Source organism: Trichogramma pretiosum, unplaced genomic scaffold (genome assembly GCF_000599845.2).
Source record: "Trichogramma pretiosum strain Unisexual culture from Peru unplaced genomic scaffold, Tpre_2.0 scaffold3, whole genome shotgun sequence".
In the NCBI taxonomy this organism is placed as follows: Eukaryota; Metazoa; Arthropoda; class Insecta; order Hymenoptera; family Trichogrammatidae; genus Trichogramma; species Trichogramma pretiosum.
The window spans coordinates 791063-814752 of NW_019641698.1; the positions used below are offsets into that span (position 1 = coordinate 791063).

Genomic DNA, 23690 nt, shown 5'->3' on the forward strand with positions numbered 1-23690 from the left:
GACGACGATGAATAATTGATTGCGCGACACGCAGTCGTCGTCGCCGCGCATCATCCGGGCGATCATTTTTTATTGGAAGCTGCAACCTCGCGAACGGTATATACAAAATAAGAAAAGCAATATTACAGGATTAAGCTCTCGAACCCGATAATCCGATAAAAGAACGACGGCAGAAGCACATAACGCACTTCCAAACAAACCGCCGCGACGAAAAGAGAGAGAGAAGAGCAACGAGACAAAGCAACAGCGACGAAACGAGACAGACAGAGAGAGAAAGAATCGATAAATCGACCAAGTGCAATTCTGCACCGTAGTATACATTTGCCTGCATGATACACTCTTGCTTCTTTTTAGCTTTTTCCTTTCTCTCTCTGTATATCCTTTCTTTCTTTTGTATTTACGAGTGCGCGAGAGAGAGAGCCCAATGGCGAATGTGCGCTATGGCCGTACGACGACACACACTCGATGGGAGGGTACGCGAGAGGACCCATTTAATATTTAAAGGACCGGCGAACGTTCGTGCGACTGATAGTTGCGGTCGACGACGACGACGACGACGACGATGACACGACGCTATATGTTGTGCACGTATATGACGATAGCTGCGTTTGCCACCCTATCTGCCGACGAATTCTGGACTCGAAGAGTTAGAGCTTGCATTGTTCTCGCTGCTGCGAAGTCATTAGAATTGCATAATACGATGTAGGGAATATTAAATGTAAATTAAGCTGCGCAGGATTTGTCATTTGTGCACTGGACTCAGACTTGGAAAAATTAATGGTAAATTTCAAGTACTTTGAAGCTACTCTAAAAAACCAATGATTTTTGTGTTAATAATCAAGTTCCATATAAAAATGATGAGATGGTAGTACTATATTAAAATAAAATTAAATAATTTGCATAATCATATGACCAATATATGAATTTTTAACTTTTTTTTTGGTCTAGCAGTATAGTTTATAAGCTGCCGCCAGATGGTGTATGGCCAAATTTTCAGAAATCAAAAGAGAAAAGGCAATGTTTTGGCATTAAGTTAACCAACCAAATCAATTATGAATTCAATTCCTGCGATGTTCACTGGTAAAATATGATGGTTTGTGTGACGTGAGATTCTCGCGAGTGAGAGAAAAGTAACGTATGCCAGTTGCGACACGAATTTGTTTGCGCGAGTATTTGTGCGAGAAAAATTATCGAAAATTAGAAAAAATTACGAGCCCGTAAGCTGGTCACGGTATAATCATCGTCACACGCGCATTAGCAATTAATATACTTACGTTTAAACGTGAATATTACGGCATTGGGCTCAAATTTATACTCGCAAACGAATGTATTTCAATTATCAGTCTTTATAAATTGAAATTCTGATAAAGTATATTTATTTCAAAGTCCTCTACCCAAGATGAATGTTGTAATTTCAATGCACTTTTCACGAACTTTTGTCGACAAGTAGTAAAATTCAAGATCCAGCGTAAATCTTACTAACGTTCAGCTTTGAAAGATGCTTTCGGCATTTTACTTGAATTTTTAAGCATACAATTTTTATATAGCGTATACAAGCAAAAGTCTCGCGCGCACGAAAAATCAAGTTATATCTCGTTAAATGTGGTTTGGATGCGCGCGGCTGGTTCCGGCCTTTAAATCCTCTATACGACGACGATGCACGATAATTAAATTTTGCTTACTCATCGGCTGAGTTATGAATCTCTCTCTCTCTCTCTCTCTCTCATGCGCACTTGTGGTTTTGAATTAGATGATAAAGCCCCCCTGTCGGAGGCTAAACGGCCATTTTCCCCTCCTTCTCCTCCTCCGCTCGTCCGTGTGCCATTATTCATCTTGCGATCGGGCCTGCGACTTCCTATGTAATCTTTTTTGGCGGACGGTGCGAATTTATGCAAATTATTATAAATCCAGAGACACTATTAATAGATCGACGTTATAATATTATATTTTCTGCATGAATTAATATCACGCGATTCGTTGTGACGCGCGAATACGAAGTTACACGCGTTGCACTCGGTGGAATAGTCCCAGGTGATTCGACAAATTTTCTCATATATATAATAATATCGTCGTCTCGTATATATACAAACCTTCGACTTTACAATCGCGATGAAAACTTTTGTTTTGCGCTCTATGAAATATTGAATCGTCTCTATACCTCGGAAGAAAAATAATAAGGTTTCTAGGTTCTTGGATCGTTGTTGTTGTTGCGTCTGTCGCGCACACACAAAAATAAAAAGAGGTTGGCAAAGTTTTTGTTTTTGCAAGTTAGGAACGTAATTCAGCATGATTTTCTTTTTATTTCATGGAAAATATTTCGACGTATTTACAACTTTATATTCATATATATGTAATCACAACATATATATTTACACGATATACATACACATTTATATTTGTATCTTTTTTGTTTATTTTAATATCAATATGTATAATTATTTAATAGTAATACGTGTGTGTACGTGTTTTTGTTTTATCATATATACTTGATACTCGTCAGCTGCTGCGAGAGCAACTTATAATTCATTGTTTTTTTTTTATTTAGGTCGAAGGGCCACGTATATTTGTTTCTCGGTGGAGTACATACACGAGCGTAACTCCGTACGAGAATTATATTTCAGTTATTTTTTTCTCATTGTTTGCCCTCGTCGCGTGTGCGTAATTATTTTTTATACAATATATAAACGGAAGAAGCAACCTCCGAGAGGTTTGCCTTTTTTTTTTTTTAATTGGCCGCTATTCACACATAAAAATATGTAGTTCGTTCTATACAGCTCCTATATATATATAGGAAAGTGCGACTGCGAGCCGCTCAATAGGGCCTCCAGACGACGTCGGCGCTGTTGTTGCGCTGCTGATCGTTCTGGTCCTCGCTGCCCATCACGCCGATCTCGAGCTTGTACGGATGATTGACTCCCAGGCCACCGCCGAGTTGGCTCTGGGCCAGGCTGTCCTCGCTCAGGTGCAGATGTATCTGGTTCTGATTGATGGTGCTGGTGAACACGGCCGGCGGATGATAGAGCACCATCGTCGGCGGCGGTGGCGCCGGGCTCATGTAGGGATTCTGGGAGGCAGCGGCCGCCGCCGCGACCGCCACCGCCGTGGCCGTCGTCGGGTGGTTCTGATGATGCGCGTAGTAGCCCTGATAATTGTTGTAGTGATGATTGGTTGGCGGGGGTGGCGCTGCCCAGCCGGTGCCGGTAGCAGCAGCAGCAGCCGCGTAACCAGCATGATAATTTCCGGCTCCTACGGCGCTACCCGGACTGCCGGCCGAGCTGGCCGTCGTGTAGAGGTCGTCGTTGTTGCTGTTGCTGGCGCCCTGGGGCTTGGTCGGGATGATGCCGCCACCCGCGCCCACCGAGACACCGAGGGGCAGCGTCGAGGCACCACCGCCAGCCTGATGATGCGGATGGTGCACGGACAGGTGGTGGTGGTGGTTCGTCGTCGTCGTCGGCGTCGAGTACATGGACACGCAGTTGGGCGTGTAGGCGTCGTGGTGCTGGCCCTCTGAGGGTAGCTCTGCGCGCAGAGAGTAAAAACACATTATGGTTGACAAAAAATATCAGCAGCGATCCAGGCAAAAAGAGAGCAAGATAGTGTATATACGTGTAGATGAAAAAAAAGCAAAAAATCGCGAGTGCAGTTGGATTTTGCGGTGAGGCGGTGGTGCTGCACTTGCGCTCGGTAAACAGAAGATAAAAGGCGAGTATCGTACCGCAGTGCACACACACACGCACATACACGAACTGGTCACGGGTCACAAAGCGCAAAGCGTTGCAGATCCCAAGAAGACCAAGAAGAGACCATGCAGGTATATGAACTATACAGCTACATGTGCAGCGCACACGCATGAAGCAGAAAGAAAGAAGAAGGTAGAAGAGGAAAGAGAGGGAGAGAGAGAGAAGAAAAAAAAGAAAAGCATCGCGACCGCGAGCAATCAATTTTCAATATTCGCGCGCGCGCGCTTTTAAACTTGCAAAAGGCTTGCAGTGCAGTATAACACATATGAACAGAAAAGAGAAGTTGCACATATACACGCATACGCATGCTATATAGTGTATAGTACGTGTCACTGTTGAGAGAAAAGGCGAGCGCCATACAGACCCGCCGTAGTGGCCGAGGAAATCTATATATTCGTATGCGCGTGTAAATATAACTGCAAGGGCAAATATACACGTTTTTTCTCTCTCTCTGCCCTCGAGAGACTAGCTAGCTTATATATTATATCGTGGTGGTATAGTGCAGAGTGCGAGAGAGAGAGAGAAAGACTAAGGTGTTTATTTGTGGTCTGGGTGGAAAGAAAAAGTCGCGCGCTGTGCGTGCAACGAGTTAAACAATCGCCGAAGAAGACCGAGTAGAGAGAGATAGAGCCGCGAGCAAATGCGTATATTATAAAAGCTACGAAGCGCGCGCGGGGGTGTATACAGAGTCGCATCTATGAACTGCGTATTACATTGTAATATTACGCGAAATGACACATTTTGATGCTCGCGAGCTCGATGATTATGCCGCCGCGCGTATAAAGTGCAGAAAAGAGAGAGAGAAAATTTAAAGTTTTTTTTTTTTTGTTAGAAACTATGTTGCATCGTCGGAAAATTACGACGTGCGCGCTCCGATTCAAACATATATAAAAGTGCATACGATAGTACTACACTGCACACACACACGTGTGTGTGTATGGGGATTATATCGCGCAAGTGCTAATTTCGTATGCTACTTTTAATATCGCCGCTGCAGCTCTCTCGATCGAGAACGTGTCATTAAATGTACTTTCTCCGGCGGCGCGTGCACATTTCACCCTTGCTACTACTGCTACTACTCGCTTTTCTGTGTGCGTGCGAGTGACGCGTCGTCGTCGTCGTCGTGTAGGTATATTATATATATCATCGTCTACTTTATCAACGCGATAGAACGATAATCGTTATTAAATATTTTGCGCGTGAATAATTAACCGTATCTTCTCGCAACGGAGAAAGTTTTTTTTTTTGTTCTCGCTCTTCAATTATGCACGCCATACGAGTTGCAATTAATGATGCGTTCTTTTTTTTTGCTATCGGCGAAAGTAATCATAGGCCCTTTTATACGATACGTTTGTAATCGTCATCGGGATTATCGATCGGGTTTCTGTGCAAATGAACTGCTCGCTGCTACATGCAAATAATGAAAACTACTCGTATCATGGAGTGCCTAGTGTAGCTCGACGCAGAGAGCTACATTAAACACCCACGCGACAACAACGTTTAACCCAATTTCGTAGTTTTATCAGGCCGATAGGCCGAACAAATTCGGAGCGCGCAGAGGCCGAGGGTCAAGGATAATACTACATCGATATAGTCGAAAGAGCTAAATTAGCCAACGGAAAATAGAAGCGCAACTATAGAGACGATAAGTAGCGCGCGCTGGCGCCTACTGCGAATGGCCGCGATCTCGTGCGCGTGCAGTTGGTTTATCATCGCCCACGGAGGCGTCGTACGCGTGTGCCGCCTGCGACAGACAAGAGCAGCGGATAGGAGAGAAAAGCCATGGCCTAGCTGCATATACAGATATACGTAAGGAGTGCCGCGTGCGCATATACAGAGCGAAAGAGGGAACACTCCTCGGTGTGTGTATGTGTGTATATAGTCAGACGAAGAAGAAGAGCAGCTACTATATGAGAACACGTACCGGGTGGTAGGGGCACGGGCTCGGTGATTGGGTGATGGGCGAGAGCCTCGCCGGGATAAGAGAACGCACCACCTGGCACGGGCGAGTAGGGGCCACCGACGGCGGCGGCGGCGGCGGCTGCAGCAGCGCTGCTGCCTGGATAAGACGGCACGGCCACGGCCGTCGCGGGCGCCGTCGCCGACGGATACGCCCATTCGCTTTGCTGCTGCTGATGTTGTTGCTGTTGCTGGTGATGCTGTTGCTGCTGCTGTCCGGTTATGTCTGCAAAAGTTAATGATAAAATAAAGCGTTGATGAGAGATGATCGATTTTTTATACTATCAATAATAAACTTTGAATACAATTTTTGCATGACATAGTTTCAAGTATAAGATTATGATGTTGATTCATTTCATGATATATGATTGTACGTAAATCGACAGATTTATCGTAAACTAATAATATAAATTGTATAGCATTCACCAAGAAACTACTATTGCACGTAGACGAGCAATGAGAAAGACACTCACGTGCAAGTATAAACTCAAACTGCACAGCTCGCCAATTGCCTATTTTCGAGCGAGCGCCTATATAGACTGCTGCTCGGGGGGAGACACATCATGAGAAATTGGCATTTTTCGTTTCGTTTTCTCTCGTCGTCGTCGCGTTGTTGCAAAAGGATTCGTATTATCATTATAAATTGTGAGAATCGCACACTGCTGCTGCTGCTTTTTCTTCTCTCTCTATATATAGATGCGTCTCTCTCTCTCATATTTATATTATATTATACGCACAGTCGAGTACTCTGCTGCTGCTGCTGCTATGCGACGCGTTTTGAAATTCCATCGTGCGAGAGCGAGCGAGCGAGTAGTGCGCGACACGCAAAAGAGAATATAATGCATCTCTGCGGTTTCTCTGCTGCGCGACTCGTAGACCGTGCAGCAGCAGCAGCAGCAACGTCGACGACGACGAGAGGCTTTGTTGCCTGCCTGTCTCTCTCTCTCTCTCTCTATGTGTATGTGTGTGTATGTGCTTACGCGCAGCTATACGCAGTAGCTGCCTGCGTTATTCGCTCGCTAGGCTCCGAAGAGATGCATTAACTTAAACTCTCCCGAGAGAGAGAGAGAGGCTAATTCGCTGGAAAATTTCCGCGCTTATCGTCCTAAAAACAAACAAAATTTTCTTCATCTTGCGGAATTAAAGTAGAGAGAGAGAGAAAGAGAGAGAGAAAATGTATAATGTATACTGAAGCGTCGTCGTCGTCGTCATCACCTCACGAAGATTACTATCGTAATTCGACTTGACGCAACTATATGTATTCTCCTTTTTTTTCCTTCGTTCGCGATCGGATTGTTTTGCGCAAAGTCATCGTCGTCGTCATAGTGCGCGTCTCCGAGACCGAGAGACGAGTCGTTTTATATACATAAAGAAAGATCAATGAACGGGAAAATCGCGCGCGAAAGCACCGATCTGGCGATTATTCAAGCTCTCCGGGACGATGCTTATTTAGAGCGTCTATATTACAGATCTTTGTATCATATAGTCGACCATCGCTGCACCTATACATGATATAATCGAGAATCCTTGGATGCAACCAAGTAGATGGTCGACTCTCGCCTTCGGAAAATTTGGAAAACGCTTCCGTGCACAAAAATGTCAACATTGTATGCAGTACACATTATAACGCAACAATATTCATGGGAAAGGAAGATAGCGTCTGTCAGTTTTTTTTCCTTTCTTTTCATACATTGTACACGCGATAAGAGCCGTCAGCGTGTAGCTATACTCGCGTTACAATCCTTATCGTACTCTCAGTGGCGCCTGCACTTTTGATAACGCTCGCAAATTATCTCTCACACTCTCTCGCACAGTTAAATATTGTCGTCAGCTTTTGCTCTCTTCCGCGCTTGCGATGTTTTCAAAGATCGTTACGCAAGCGCAGCCAAGCAATTATGTCCCGAAGCAAAAATATTTCCAATTGCTCGCTCGCTCGCTCGGCTGTATATATATGCAAAGGAGTAAAAGCGCAAGGAGTGATTAACGCAGCAGTCGAGCGTCGAGCACGCGCGTAATAAGAAAAGTCCGCTCGTGCATCGACGCTGCTGCTGCGCGTGTGCAAGACGTGTCCACGCATAGACGACGGCAATCGCGTAGGTCCCGCGCGTGTAACGTTTTATAATTATATATCGTCTACGGGTCTACTATCTCGTGCATCGAGACAATTCGGAACGCGCGATATCTCGCCGTGAGTCCGTGTCCAGAGAGACTCTATTTTTTTTTTTTTATTTTCGGTCCGTTTCATGGAAAATGATCCGTCTAATGGTTTAAGTGCAAGAGATCACGTGCTCGCCAGCAGCATCGGCAGCGCAACAGTACACAAGAGACAGTGCCTCGGCTTTAGGTGGAACTGATTTAAAACGACGAGGAAAAAACAAAGTAAAGGATCGAAATAGGCCAATCATATATAGGCTGCGAGTGTCTCACTCTCTGTATGAGAAAGAGACAGAGAGAGAACGAGAGAGGATAGCGAGCGCGACAAAAGTAGGTCCTCTCTTTCGTAAAAAGGGCGATATTCCATCGTCGGTGCGGAGTATTAAAATTCCCGGAAGATGGGCTTTGCGCGCGCGGCGGATTTCGATGATGATCGCACGAGAGAGTAGAGTAGAGAAAGAGTGTCTGCAATTCTCAAAACAACACTCTCTTTCTCTCTTTCTCTCTCTCTCTCTGTCGGGTGTTTATATTCTGCTGCTGCTTCTCGCGTCCGAAGTTTTATAAGGAGAGGAAGCAATTTCTGAGGGACCGGAAAGTCCTTGCACGTGAGAAAGGTGCTGCAGCACAAGACAGGCCCGGGCCCGGTCGTGTATTGCTGCTGCTGCGTGTAGTTGTATACTTACTTATACTCGAACTCGATGTGAATGAAGCGAGTATATAGTACCGATCGACAGGAGTCAAAGATGCGTGTGTACGTGCGATGGGCTGCAAGGATGAAAGAGAAGAAAGAGAAGCTCCTTTTCTTACTTTATTCGACAAATTACGAGGGCTGTTGTTTTTTTTTTTTTTTAGACAATCATCGAGTGCTCTCTTAGAGTTACGCTTACGTAATATGGCTCTTTAAGATTCTTCTTGCTCATCCTAATTTACTCGGTGCGCGCATATAATATTAGCGAGCCAACGTAATGGCATTGCGCGCGCGAAACGCATCAATCGCTACGTGACTGCGTACACATATATATAGACTGCGTGCTGCAGCCTAGAGCAGCGCGTAAAAATTTTTAGCACGACTCAGCGGCAGAGAGCAGTTGAGCTCGTCTAGAGAGGCAGCAACGCTGCACTCGAGCTATAATCTCTCGAGTCTATATAGCTCGAGCGCGCGATGATCATTGTGGTTACATAAAAGCTGCAAAAATTAAAACTCGCCGACTGCACGGTGTGTATATATATGACTGGAGTGCCGGAGCGCAAAATGAGTATAATATGTACCGTTGCCGATCTTTGGCGCTGCAGCTCTTTTTGGACGTAACGAGCTGCCCATACGGTACTGTATTATAATATATGAATATGTGTACGCGTGCGATGGGCGCCGCACGGTCATCGTGCAATACGGGCTAGAGCTCCAGTTATAAAGTGCATACAAAACTACGTTGCGCACGAATCACGCCGCAAACGTGTTATTTTTATACTACAACATGTATCGAGGCGCATATATAGTGTGTTGCGTTGACGCATCGAAGAGGATTCAATAGCCGAGCTTCGAAAATACGAGGTCCATTCATCCGAAAACGAAAGTCCCCGTACACACACGCGCGCGTGTGTAAAGTATATAGCGCATTAAATTTTGGCTTTTCTCACGAGGACTCTCCAGAGAGCGAGTGAGAGAGAGAAGTGAATCGTTCTCGTCAATGGCCATTGCGGTCGCGCGAGATGTGTCTGCGCTGCACTTGTATCGTGCCTTCGAGCCCGTATATACCATCGAGTCTGCTCCGTAAACACACTCCGTATAGGCTGCTCGCACGCACGCGTAAATTTGAATGTGTGAATTTGTTTATATCTTGGGAGAGCGGAGCTCGACGACAAGCGAGGAAAGACTCGAGAGAGATGCGCCCCGGAAATGGCAAATCGTCGCGATTCCCATTCACGATCGTTCGTGTCCGTGATCGCCACTTCTCTCTCTCTCTCTTTCCCGGGGGACAGGCAGCCGTGTGTATGCACACACTTTTGGGACGTAAAACGCGTGACGACGTTTATTATTTTTGCAGTCAATACAATATGCCAAGTATATAGTTGTGCGCCTCCTGCGAGCGGTACCGAATTATACCGATCTTTTTCTTGAAATTTCGCGCGATAAATCGCTCCACCCAGAACAACAACAACAAAAACAACAGTAGTAGTAGCAGCATCGGTACACACAGGATCCGCGTGGCGGCGCTCATTAAGCAATTTTTCGACCGTACGCGGTGAGCTTTACACACGTATACGAGAGCGTGTAATTTCGATCCACCTGTACACAAAGTGCACACGTACATACGACAATTAACGATCTACATCGTTCGATATGTCTTTTTTTTTCATTTTTCGGATCCGATCCGATATTAATACGCGGGAGCTCGTACGTTTTTATATACGGTAAGTTCCTGTCTTCGGCGCGCAACTATTGTAGTCTTGATCCTTGGCGGCGGCGTCTGCGCCGCGAGGATACAGGCAGTTAGTGGTTTGTCCGGTACATTGTGGATTGGCAGCAGCAGCAACACAATTGCGGCCACGCATGTAACACACACACACGGAATCAAGCTCAAAGCTGGTACGTGCCACACGATCATCCACTGCGCCTCGCTATATATATCGGGTGTAATCCTGCGGTGTAATACCTCGATACCTGCGCACAGATTTCGTGTGTACTGCTTACTACCACTACACATTATACATTCAGAAAAACTACTCTCCCGCCCTGCCGCGCGTTGTTGAGTGTAAATGATGATGATCGGGGCTAGTGCGGTGAGGATCGTTTTGTTTGCGTACAAATAATTGCGCTACCGAATCTCTCGTCCAACTCCTTGGTCAATTTATTATAATACATGGCAGGCAGGTAGCTCGATGAGCTTGCGATTAGCGTGACTCGCAGATGCGTCGATCGTTGCTGCTACCGACATTTGGTAAGAAAAGCTGAGAGCTATGGGTAATATTATTGACGCGTGCTTATACACCCGTCGACGAATACAAGACAGACTGCATAGGAGAAAGAGAGAGAGAGAGAGAAGTGATTATCGAAAATCGCGACGCGCAATTACTGGAAGGACGTTCGTACGTAAGGAAACAAAGGGCCTATATGTGCTCCTATTGGCATGTGTGTGTGTGTACGATGCGCACATCTGTTTTTTTTGACGGGCCGCGGGCCTGTCGCTCTCGTGTGACGCCGTACATACGTCGGGACCTTCTTCTTCTTCTTCGTCTTCGTCTCCTTCATGCCAATTGCCGCGCAGCAGTAGTGATACGCGCGTGTGCTGCTGCCGCTGCCGAGAGTCGAGAGCGTAGCTCTTTTCCTCCTTTTTTTTTCGCTTTCTTCGATCCCATTCTTTTCTCGCTCCGGCCTTATAATGTAATATATAGAGAGAAAGAGAAAGAGAGAGAGAAAACGGAAGAGAGCCTTTCATGCACGCGCACGAGTCAAGAGTTTTTTTATCTTACTCTTTCTCTCTCTCTTTCTGTTGTTCTGTCCCTTTGACTGTTACAATTTTTGTCCTCCTGCTGCAGGCAAACTTGGCTATACACAGCTCGCAGCGACAGGTCGAAACAGAGAGATATAGAGAGAAGAAGAGAGAAAGAAGAGAGAGAGAGAGAAAGATGATTTTTTGCTCTTACGGCTCGGGGGGTCTCTTTCTTCTCCTTCTCTCTCGTTTTCACTCACTCATTCACTCGTCAATATTATATACAGGTGTATTATATATTGTGCTATAAATGTGTGTGCCTCTTCGTCTTCTTTACCCTCTCTCTCTCTATTTCTCTCTTGCAACTCAGTTTCTCCTATAATATGGTCTATTTTCAGAGCAGATACATAGAATAGCAACGAAAAAAAATGATGACTGACCATAGGAAGTCGCGCGAACGAGCAACACAGATGTAATTTCGCTCGTCTCCTTTGTAAATGCGCGCAGAATGATGAGCAGCTTGCGCGATAATCTTTTGTGTGTGCGAACGAACGAACGAGCGAGCGACGATTCGTGCGCGCGGCCGATTATTCGCGCGCGCATAGACGAGCTGTTTTTTGAAGAAACTTTGTATCGCGGTAAGTATAAGGCTTTTAAATGAGACAGCTCTCGAGCCTATATATGCTTCGTAGAGAATGAGACGATCGTGAAACATGCAGCGTTATATATACATTATATTATTGCTTGGATATCGGAGGAAGCCACTCATTACATCTTTCTTTATATACATTCTTGTATAGGCCGGCACAACTTTTGTATCGTCGCTCCGTCGCGGTATATGTGATAAACAAAAAGGAACGAGTGAAAAAAACTCGTTGCACACGACGAGACGTCGAATAAAAAAAGGTTACTTACTATTTGGGCATAGAAGCCCTGCGCATATCGCGTCTGCAGCACGAGATTCCTCCTGCTGCTGCTGCATTATACGCGTCAATTAAAAAGTGTCGCAATATACATTATATGCATGTATATCGCATACGCGTTCGAGAAGCTGCGCGCGGAAATACAATATCGCTGACGCGACGGTTATGAGCCGATACTTTATACGTCACAATATTGCCTGCATTAAAACTATATCTATAGGAAGGCGCGCGCGCGCGCGACACGCTAATAAAATGCGAAACCAGAGCGTTGCAAAAAGAAGAAGAAGAAAAAGACGGGGGTAAAAAATCATTCGTATATGTACGAGCTGAAAAAAGGAGGAATAAAAAAATATGGATATACATACACACATTATATGAGTGTAAGCGATACGCGAAGGAGAAATCTCTCTCTCTCTTGCTCTTTTCTGCGTGCGTGAGCCAAGAGACACATATCGCCGCGTCGTAAGACTTCGAGAGCGCGTTACACACACGGAGAGAGACACGCACTCATTGAGGCACACACACACACACACACACACACACACACACACATATACTAGAGTGTATTTTCTTGAGTCGCGCACACGACTCGTACTCGGTTTCCTTCGCTTGCACACACACACACACGCATAGACATGTAAGCGGCCGCTGCAGAGAGAACCGATGCATAATATCGACTTACTTGAGACAAAGAGAGAGAGAGAGAGAGAGAGAGAGAGCGACTTTTGCACGTTATGAATCGGTACACCTATGCGTATGAGATATATATATTTATGCGAGCACGATGGTGGGAACCGAAGCCCCGCACACACGCGTGTACATATAATGTAAGCGCGCACACACTGTCGAGGAGACTGTATATTTTTTTTTCATAAATCTTATATAGATATTTGCCGGGATGTGATCATGATGACGATGATGATATGTCCCTCTCTTGGGCACGATGGGCGCATCGTTCGATTGAAGCTGCGAGCGAACGAATTTATTCGAAACGGAATCATGCTTTGATTTATACTATTATTTTGACTTTGTCACTAGCAGGATTTACAGATCGATGTGCTCTCCATCTATCGGCTACGGCCGGATTTAATTATGCAAGAGACAAATCAATGTTGAAACATCAATTTTCGAAGAAAATGCTCAAATTTGAGGATACAATTAAATCTTTTTAATTCCTTTAGCATTCCAAATAATGAATGCGATTGATTTTTAATTAATCTATCAATATTTTTCTGGTTATAGGACATATAACCTTAACTGCCATAGCTACCATAAAAGTAAACACCGTGCTTTGAGTTATACAATTATTTTGACTTTGTCACTTGCAGATTTACAGATATGAAGGTACCCCACATCTAGTGGTGTATGCTTAAGGTGGTATTATCGTATAAGAGGTCATTTTTAAACGCAGACCAAATACCTTGCGGAATCGTGTTTTTACTTACAACACATACAATTAATTTTGTCAAAAAAATACAATACTTCATCCAATTATATATTTGACTTTTTTCTTCATACATACAATTAGTTTGACTTTGTCATTTACGGATTTTAGCTAAAGGTATACTCGCCATCTAGTGGTGGAAACTTAGAATTGTAATATCGTGCTATATAATGTGGTTGTTTTCGAAAAAATTTAATGATCATTCAAAACGATCTTCGAAATTATCAAATAACAGTAACTATGCAAATTATCTACAAAAAATAAGCCAATATAGCAATGCAATGTAAAATATCTTAAATAGTCATTTTTTCCAACAGATCGAATAAATGCTCTAGTTGCACGGCCAGTGCAATGCAACAGCAGCGAGATTAAAATAACCAGCAAAATTTTCGGCATTCCCCCGTAAGCCGCAATTATTCGCGAGGAAAAATCCAACCGATTACCGAGCAGATCGCCGAGCGTGACAAAACAGAGTCGTATATAGATACGATATAAAAGCTCGTCGGCGTACGATCGTTAAGTACACTCGAGCCGCGCCACGAAATACCGATGCGAGAGTTACAAGGCGAGGAAGGCAGCTCCGAGGGTTTATATACACAATGATGATATATATGTATGTAGCTGGGGCAGAAAAGCAGAAGAGCAGCTACGCGCGGGTTATATAGCTCTGTGTGCTGTGCACAGTGCACACACAGTCAGCAGCAGCGGAGCAGAGCGCGGAGGACTAAGCACCAAAACCACCTAGCTGTGGTTTCACACCCGCAACCGTAGCGCGAAAAGACGCGGTCATACACACACACAACACAGCAATAGCAGCAGCAGCAGCAGCAGCAGCAGCAGCCTCTTCTTGCTCGGTGTTGTTCATGGCTCTTCCTTCGTTTTTCCCCCCTTTCGATTTCGGCGTTGTGGATGCCCGGGCCCGAGTTAAGAAGGCGCGAGCGAGCGCAGAAAATATATCGCTACATATATAAATGCTGTATATAAAGCCGGTGCGTGTCGGACGCTGCTGGACGCGGTTTCGACGATTGATCGGTTGATATATATATGCTGCTATACACACACCCACCGATCCCTCTTCCCGCACGATTTGATGCCTTTGATTTGCGGGTTTTCGTCTTTATAATATACCACTACTACTGACACTGCTACTACTTGGCGCCCGCGACCGCGGAAGTATGCCTGTCAAAATGTCTCCCGCGATTCCACACTTTGACCACCGAGGATCGTTGTTGTGAAAGATTGGACAACATCAACACTTGATAGCTGATGGCTCACTTGATTTAGATTTAAAGATTTAGAGGGATCGATTGGCGCCGAAACTTAGCATATACTCATCGAAATGAGATCTTGAAAGCTCCCGTTTTAATATACGTCGGCTAGCTCCAAAGTTTGCTAGCACCTATATTTATGTATGTATAACATATCTCTCGTGTGCTACCGTGCAGAAATCAAGCCTCTTGCGCTTTTGGCCTAAAATACCCCGACGCAGAGAGAGAGAGAGAGAAAAAAAAAAGAAAGAATAATCTGCTTAGCACGCCCGCAGCTGCTTCTGCTTCTGCTACACTCATGGATAGCGCACGCAAAATATATTAGCATTTTTACTTCGGCAAATACACAACGAGACTCGCACAATATATAATGGCCTGTACACGCGTTTCACGAAATTTTTAAAAACTTTTTTGTCCGCTATTTGAAAAAAACACAGATATACAAGAGAGAGAGGGGAAGATGAAGACTAAAAATTGAATGCAGTTTCTTCGCAGCAGCAGCAGCAGCAGCAAAGTCCGAAAGGCAGGATAGAGTAAAAGAAAGAAAGAAAAGGGCACACGATAGAGCTCGAGAGTCTCTTGGAAAAAAATCGCGTGTCCGGAAACAGAGCCCCGAGTCCTGATGCTCGCGCGCGCGCGCGAGCGGCTATGGGAAGGATACTCGAATTTCAGGCGCAGTGCACTTCGGGACTCTCGGACTCTTCTTTTCTTTTTTTTTTCTTTACCTTTACCTTTACCTTTCGTTTGTTTTCATCGAAATGGAGACACGTCAGATTGCGCACGGCTATATATAGATCGCGAGAGAGGGCCACTTTTGGCCCAGCAGGTGTAAAACCGAAAAGGCGAAAAGTTTACTTCATACGCTCCACGTTCGAACTGTATAATAATATATACAAGAATCGCGACTAGCGCAAGTAGTACATCGTTGTATGCATACGACATTTTGCAGAAGCGATCGCTATATTTTTATGAAGAAAAATAGAAAATATATGCCAAGTCTGCAGTTCCGGAAGGTGGCTGAAATTACATACGCACTAGTTGAATCGTTTTTTTTTTTCATTATTATATACCAGGAAAGGACCCCACGCGAATAAATATATCGCTCGATCGAGCGCGTCGCGTATCGTATAGACGATAATTGTCCGCGACGGTATAACAACGAGAGTTTGTAATATGGAACTCGCGAAACTAGACAAGCTCGGAGCTGCTCTCAAATGCCACCGACGTCGTCGACGCCGAGTGAAAGCGTAAGTGATCGGTGCAAAAATCGCGATTCGAAACGCTCTCATAGGCCGCGCCGAAAAACGATCCAATCAATTAAAGAATCACACGACAAGTTCAGCGCGTTTGTGACGACAAAAAAAAAGCACAGAACTAGACCGGTTTTACGCTCATAGGCGCAGTCAGTAATCGTCGTCGAATTATATTTATATCGCGTAACTGTTACAATGCACCATTTTACAAGTGTCGATAATTTTTTTGTCGCTTTTTTCACTTTCATGATCTTTTTATCCACGCGTAGGTGTGTAAAATCATGACCGATGCAGTTTGTATGCAGTGGACGTGAAAAAGGCTTAGAACTTTCCAAAAATGTCTACCAAGTAGGATGACGAATGTATAATGTTTAAATCGTTTCTATCTCCGAACCTCGAGATTGCGCAGCGAATTACAATTATGCTATCGAAGATACTCCCGCTAACGCGTTAACACGGAATTCACAAAATCAGCGACGCGATCGTTCCACATAATGATTCGTATAAATTGTAATATCCGCTATCGGCGAAGGATGTGGCACATATCTATACGCGGCGATCATCGCCATAGACGTATAAAATCGTAATAGATATTAGCGGCTTGTAACGTATAGATCTACTCGCTTAATCTTTTTAAATTGAGATTTCGCGCAAAGCGATGTAAGAGAGAAAGAGAGAGAAAAACAGCCGAGCTCGAATACGTATTACATTTATAGCTGCACAAGAATCGGTGCGAATTTGAGGAAGGACTCTCAATATACAACTCACTGCACGCATTATTATATTATATTATATCTTCTTTTCTCACAGCCGATCGACACATAGCAGCAGCACCCCAATGCGTATTTTATACATGTATTATATTATACATCTTCCTCATCTTCTTTCTCTTCCGATCGTTATTACGTTAGCCAATTATTCGTTTTCTTTCGCGCGCGCGCCCCGTCTTTCGATTCTTTTCTCACTCTCGCAGCACAGGTTGCTGCTGCCGTTGAGTCGAGCGAGCTGCGAAGGAGGTATATAGACAGAAAGAGACGAAGCAGAGAGAAAGATGCATCCGATGTTTTGTTCACCGTTTTTTTTTTATTCTTTCTTCTTCTGCTTCATCCACGATGCGCGCGCATTATTATGCATTACAATTGGTATAGAGCTGAATCGATATCTCACACCTTTCGCGCAATATCATTTCAATGCCTCGCGCGTACAAGTTATTTTCCCAAATTACTTTTGCGCATTTAAATAATTCACACACTGGACTCGTCGTCGTCGTCGTTGTTGTTTTTGTTTTTGTTGCGCAAAATCACTCGAGCCATAGGTCACTCCATTTGGGAATGTACGTGGATGCGGCATTTAATCCGACGTGAAGAAAGCGCATATATGTGTGTGTAGTGTCACTCACGCGTACGTATAAGGTTTTTGGCAATGAAAATATTCCCCGGGTTTTTGATCGCAACGGCGTACGTAATTTTATATATACAAATAAAATAAAAATAAAGTAAAACGTATGTATATAAAGAAGCACACGCGAGCCTATCGGAGCGATCGGTTACGCGTATCACACACACACACACACACACACACACACACACACACACACACACACATACATATTTATCGGCACACGACATGTGGTATTTCCCAGAGTATTGCTGCTCTTACGATATCGACGCTAATTTTCGAGATCGTTTCTCATATTTTCCCGCCGCAAACTACGGCTACCTGTGTACGTACGTATACGTATGCGCGGATGCAAAAATCATCGTGCGCTTCGGCATGGAAATTTCAGCTTTAAAAAATTGCGCGATGCGAGAAAGAAAGAAAGATTCCGATGATTCAAGCGCGGGACCGTTATGTTACGTATATACTGCGACTCCGGTTTTTTGTGAAATTGGAAAAACGTAGCGACGTAGCGATACTATACGTATGATACGGCGCGAGCGCGAATTTTTCGGATCGCAGAGTCCCGCGCGTGACACATAACTTTTCTCGGTAAGCCTAATTATCCGAAGCTCTTCCACGGTGCTATAACATAATGATCTATACACCTGGGCGATGGACTTTTTTACGACAAGCCGTTCCTCGTATAAACGTATATAATATTCGATATTGAAATTTCATCGTAAAAATCGCGTGTATATTTTCATAATACACACATACATACTGCCGAGAGTCAAGAATGTCATATAAGCGCCGCGATTCGCTCAAAAAACAACGTGTTAGAATTAAAAAGCGAGACAAAGCCGGCTAGAGACTTTCACCCAAAAAAAAAATCGCGACACTTGCTGCACTGATCCAATGATTTATACCAGACGGATCGGCTGCGCGGGGACCCATAAGCTTATACCTCTCAATTTTGCCGTTTTTTATATAATGATATCAAATAATATAACGTGCGTATATATAGTAGAGTCGTAAAAAAAGTCGGTGAGTCACGCTCTTACTATATACTATACTCGTGGCCGAAATCTCAGCTCTCAGCGGGACAAGGCCATTGTCCGCTCATCGGCTGCTGTGTTTTCCATAAATATGCTAAAACATACCGGTCGGAGTAGGAGTGCGTCGGGACGTTGTATCAAGTTATATCGGATCGATATAGACGCGCGTGGCCCGCACTTGACGTCAATATAAAATTTTTTCATTGCGATTTTTGAAATGTAAATTGCGAAGTCGTTTGAAACGTCGTACATTTGTACACGCAAGAGATGAAATTCGGGTCAAAATTCGGCGATCGATCGATTTGTAGGTAAATTGGATCGCGGCGTACATATAAAACGCCAACAAGGCATTAGTCACCTAGTCCGCAACGTCCAAGTGCGCATTTGAGAAGAACCCAGAAGTGAAGAAATTTATGCAAGCAGCTATATAGGGATCATTCGATGTTGGAAGAGAGAGAGATAGAGAGAGAGACACCTTGAGAGCACTGCGACGCGTTGCACAATTTTTCAATGACGTCGGTAGGAGCTCGCGCGTCGGGTAAAATAAATACAAAATATACATAACGCTGCATTATGGTAGCTACCTGCTAACGTCACAGGTAGAATAAACACGAGCTCTCTTTTATTTTTGTTTATCTCTCTCTCGAGGACTGGCCCCGAACACGACCGGTCATCGCCGCCGTGTGTAAATTAAATATCCTCCGAATCATGCACCTCGTATAATTTATAAATAAAAGACCGTATAGTAGTGCACGAATTGCGACGAAAAAGTCGCCGATGCTCGCGGCTATCCAGTTTTGTATGCAGCCGCGTTGCAGCCGTTGCTGCTGCTGCGAGGAGCAATGATCTGGAACCAGCGCGCCAAACGTCAGCCAGATCCAGCAACACACATACATACACACACACACAACGACGTGTCACCGTGGGAAAAACAACGGGCGCGATGATGTACAGCAACAGCAACAACAGCCATGGGTGCGCGCGCGATTTGAGATCCGCGCGCGAAGCCTTTTTCCTCTCTCTCTCGCTGAAATTTTTTTTTACCCTCTCACTCTGTCTACTACTGTACTTCTATACCGTCTCTTTCAGGCGCGCAAGAGAGAGAGAGAGAGAGATTCCTGCGACTTCCTCGGACGTTTTCACATGCTTCTTTGGCGCTCCGAGCGTGCTTCCTCCTTTATCGTACAAATATACAATACTTTATAAATACGATCTATATCGATGTATGCACTTGCACTTGTTTTTTCGCGCCAATCCGTGGAGCACACTGGTGTATAACAGATCGATCGATGTATTCACGTATCGCCGCGAGGTGTTAAAAGATTGCGCAATTCTCTATACTTGACCGGAAGTAGCAGTATAAGCAGTACCCATCTAATTTGAATCGGTAACTCTGCGCCTTTTTAAACGATCTCGTATTGCGTATAGTAAACCAGAGCGAGTATACGATATACGATGTATACAGTAAACGCGTATACAGCGCCCGAAGATTATTAGCTCTTAATAATGATTTTGCGGTTTTTTGGGGCCGCAGAAGCGAAAGAATCAATCATCTCGCGTGTGCGAGATTCACATCCACACGGACAGACGGACGGACGCACACGCGCGTACGTACGCGACGCGACGCGTGCGAAAATACATATCTCATCGCGCTTTCGGCACAAATTTAATATCGCCCAGGAAACAATTATACGCTCGCGAATTGTTGTACTTTATTTTTAAAATTAATTTTCTCAGCGTATGGTTTTATATATTTATATACATTCGAGTGCGCGCATTGATAACAAAAAAAAAATCAACGAGTTCATACTAATATGAGCGACGGGGGAGAGACGAAATATATAGGCACTTTTTGTTCTCGTCTCGCTTATCGTATCCCACAGTGATAATCTGCCTCGCGTCTCGCAGATTTGCCGACGAACGTCGTCGTTGAACGTCAAGAGCGTATATACAGACTCCCACGAATCGGCCTCGGCGTCCTTCTAAATTTATCGCGGTTATACACGGGATAAAGAATACATGTATGTAATATTGCATTTACCGCGAGCATCCTCAAAGACCGTCAACGACGTCGATACATCGAGTGATAGATACGGTCGCTTATCGTCTGAATTAATTCTATCATACGTACATTGTTGAAAAAAATCTTAAATTTAGTTCAGATTTTAGAGTAAAATCAAGCATTTAAATTTGAGTAAGTAGTATTGAATTTTATTTGAGGGGACCTCCCTGCTCCAAATTAAAAAGAAAAAATTTTTTTTAAAAGATTTATTTCTAATAGAATAAAACGACATATCTTAATATAGTATATTTTGTAACAAGTGCGCGAAGCAGTTGACTCACCCAGGAGTTGTTTTCAAGACGCTTCAAGGTTAGAAAGCCCGTGTTTCGCGCACGCAGTGTTAAAAAAGACATTTTTTGCACATTTTTTAGTGCGCAAAAAGCGTTTTTGGACACTTGTGTGCTGTAAAATGCCTCATTTTGGACACGGGTGTGCGGTAAAATGCCTCATTTAAATGAACGTATTTTTTGCCTACTATTGCATAAAATTTTGTATGCAACACGTGTCCAGCTTTTTGCGCACAGTGTGCGGAAAAAACACCCACTCCTGCCGGCATAGCCGGCACTCGTGTCTTTTTCCGCACACTCGTTGATGAGCTGAATCAGCACTTCGTTGGAGCTTTTCAGTCGAGAGCTGTGGATTTCGAGACGCCTGTCAGCAGTGTACACCCAGACGAGCGATTTTACTTCCGCCATGTACAACTCTCTGAAGTGGTTGAAGCTGTTGCACGTACTCGAACTGAGGCCCGGGGCACTGATGACATGCCTGCGAGCTTCCTGCGCGAGTGTCTCTGTGTCACGCTGCCGGTGATGGCGAATATTTTTGATTGTTCCTTGCAGACGGGCGTGTTTCCCTCAGCGTGGAAAACTGCAATTGTTCGACCGGTGCCAAAGAAGTCGTCGCCACGAGATGCCGGTGACTTTCGGCCTATAAGCCTGCTGTGTGCGATGTCTAAGATCCTGGAGAGACTTGCCCATGCTCAGCTGACAGATTACATCGAACCAAGAAAGCTCCTTGATAAGTACCAGTCGGGTTTTCGTGGAGGTCATAGCACGCAGACTGCCCTCCTGCGCATAATGGACGATGTGAGAGAGGCTGTCGAGTCCCAGGAGGTCACCCTCATGGCTGCGGTCGACCTCTCGCGAGCCTTTGACGTCGTCAACCACAGCATCCTCCTCAATAAGCTTAAACGCCTAGGATGGTCTGACTTGGCGTGCTGCTGGATCCAGTCTTATCTGGCTGGGCGTACACAGCTGGTGATTGGACCTCGTGGCGAGAGATCGGCGACCCTGCCAAGGATGGCAGGTGTCCCGCAAGGCAGCGTTTTGGGGCCGCTGCTGTACGCGCTGTTTGCCAACGACGCCCCTCGCGTCCTGAAAAACTGCAGGCATCACATCTATGCGGATGACACCACCATCTACGTCCATGGACCATTTACGGATGTGCGAAGGCTGACAGTTCTGCTGTCGGAGGACTTGGATCGGCTAGCGGCGTGGGCAGCGGACTCGGACCTGGTGATCAATCCGAACAAGACCAAGGCTATATGGCTGGGAACTCGTCGATATATGTCACAGCTTCGAGCTGGCGATGTACCTCCACCTATCATCGAAGGAAACCCTGTTCTGGTGGTCGACAGGCTGAAGCTGCTTGGAGTCACCTTGGATAGCGAGCTCACCTGGAGAGGCCATGTTTCGGTGGTCGTTGCCCGCGTCTTTGCGACTCTGTCGAGCCTGCGAAGGTGTGGGGATTTTCTTGCGTCGGACGTTCGCGCTATGCTGGTCACAACTTTGGTGTTCCCTCATGTGGACTACTGTGCTGCGTTGTTCCTGGGCATCTCGGCGGAGCAAGCCCTTAGGATCAGGCGATGCATGAATGCTGCTGTGCGTTTCTTCACCGGACTCAGAAGGTGGCAGCATATTACTCCGCAATATGCAAAATTTAACATCCTGCCGTACGAGAAGAGAATACAATGTGCTTGCCTTGTCCTGCTCTCGTCGGTGCTGCGCGATGGAAGGCCTGACTACTGGTCAACGGAATTTGAATTTCGGGAGGCTCCTGCAGGCCGCAGCTCTAGGAGGGATGAGCTGGAGCTGGTCGTAATCAGGGCTAATACAGACTGTGCTTGCTTCTCATTTACAATTGGAGCGGCGCGCTTGTGGAATGGATTGCCTTGCAATCTCAGACGGAGTTTCAGAAACATGAGCTTCAAGAAGCTTCTGCGGCAGCATATGCTGGAGGCTTGATTTGTCTTTGCCTGTCTTTGTCTTTGTCTGTGTTTATTTGTTTATGCTTATTTCTTTTTNTACTCTATTAATTTCAGGCAAATCCAAGAGGACGAACACATCTATTTTGGGCCTAAAATGCATTTTTTTGATTTTTTTTGGTGTAAGAGTATCTGAATCACTTTTTAACTATCACCAATGAATTCCTCATCAAAAAATACATAAAAATACTATGTTTGATTTATTTTTCAGAGTTACATTGGGTCTATGGAGAAAAAAGTTAGTTTTCAGATTCTAACTTTGAGCATCTGTAGATTTTGAAGGAAGGAACCATGGCACTTTTTAAACACATGAAAAGTTTTGTTTTTTCATGTACTTTTCAGAAATGCATTTAGTTGATAGGTCATTTTTGGACCTATCAACTCATTTGTGATATGACCCAAATAAATGATGAATCAACAGTCTCTAGACCCCTCCTTTTTGTGTGTACGTGATTGTAAGTGTGATGAAGTGCGGTACAATTAAATTATTTTCTTCTTCCAATCCAATCCGCTGCGAATAACGCACTTATAAGCATGTAAACACAAAGAGAGGTGGTCTAGAGACTGTTGATTCACTATTTATTTACTTAAAATTTAAATACATTGCGAGTACTCGAAAAAATTCGAGTACCCGAAAAAACTCGAGTACTCGAAAAAAAATCGAGTATTCGAAAAAACTCGAGTACTCGAATTTTCCCGACTCGACTCAAACTCGAAAAATCGGATACTCGCACAGCCCTAATCACGACTATCAAAGT

At 44.6% G+C, this 23690-nt stretch overlaps 1 protein-coding gene across 1 annotated transcript in view; it reads right to left on the reverse strand.

Annotated features, from left to right (window-relative positions):
• Positions 1 to 2551: 2551 nt before the first annotated feature.
• Positions 2552 to 23690, reverse strand: part of LOC106652818 (protein lozenge-like) — a 65147-nt gene continuing 44008 nt past the window's right edge. The window contains exons 9-10 of the mRNA XM_023462314.1: positions 5665 to 5861; positions 2552 to 3519 (exon numbers count right to left, since the gene is read on the reverse strand). Coding sequence (XP_023318082.1) covers positions 2813 to 3519; positions 5665 to 5861 — 904 coding nt within the window. The 3' untranslated portion in view covers positions 2552 to 2812. The remainder of the gene's footprint in view (positions 3520 to 5664; positions 5862 to 23690) is intronic.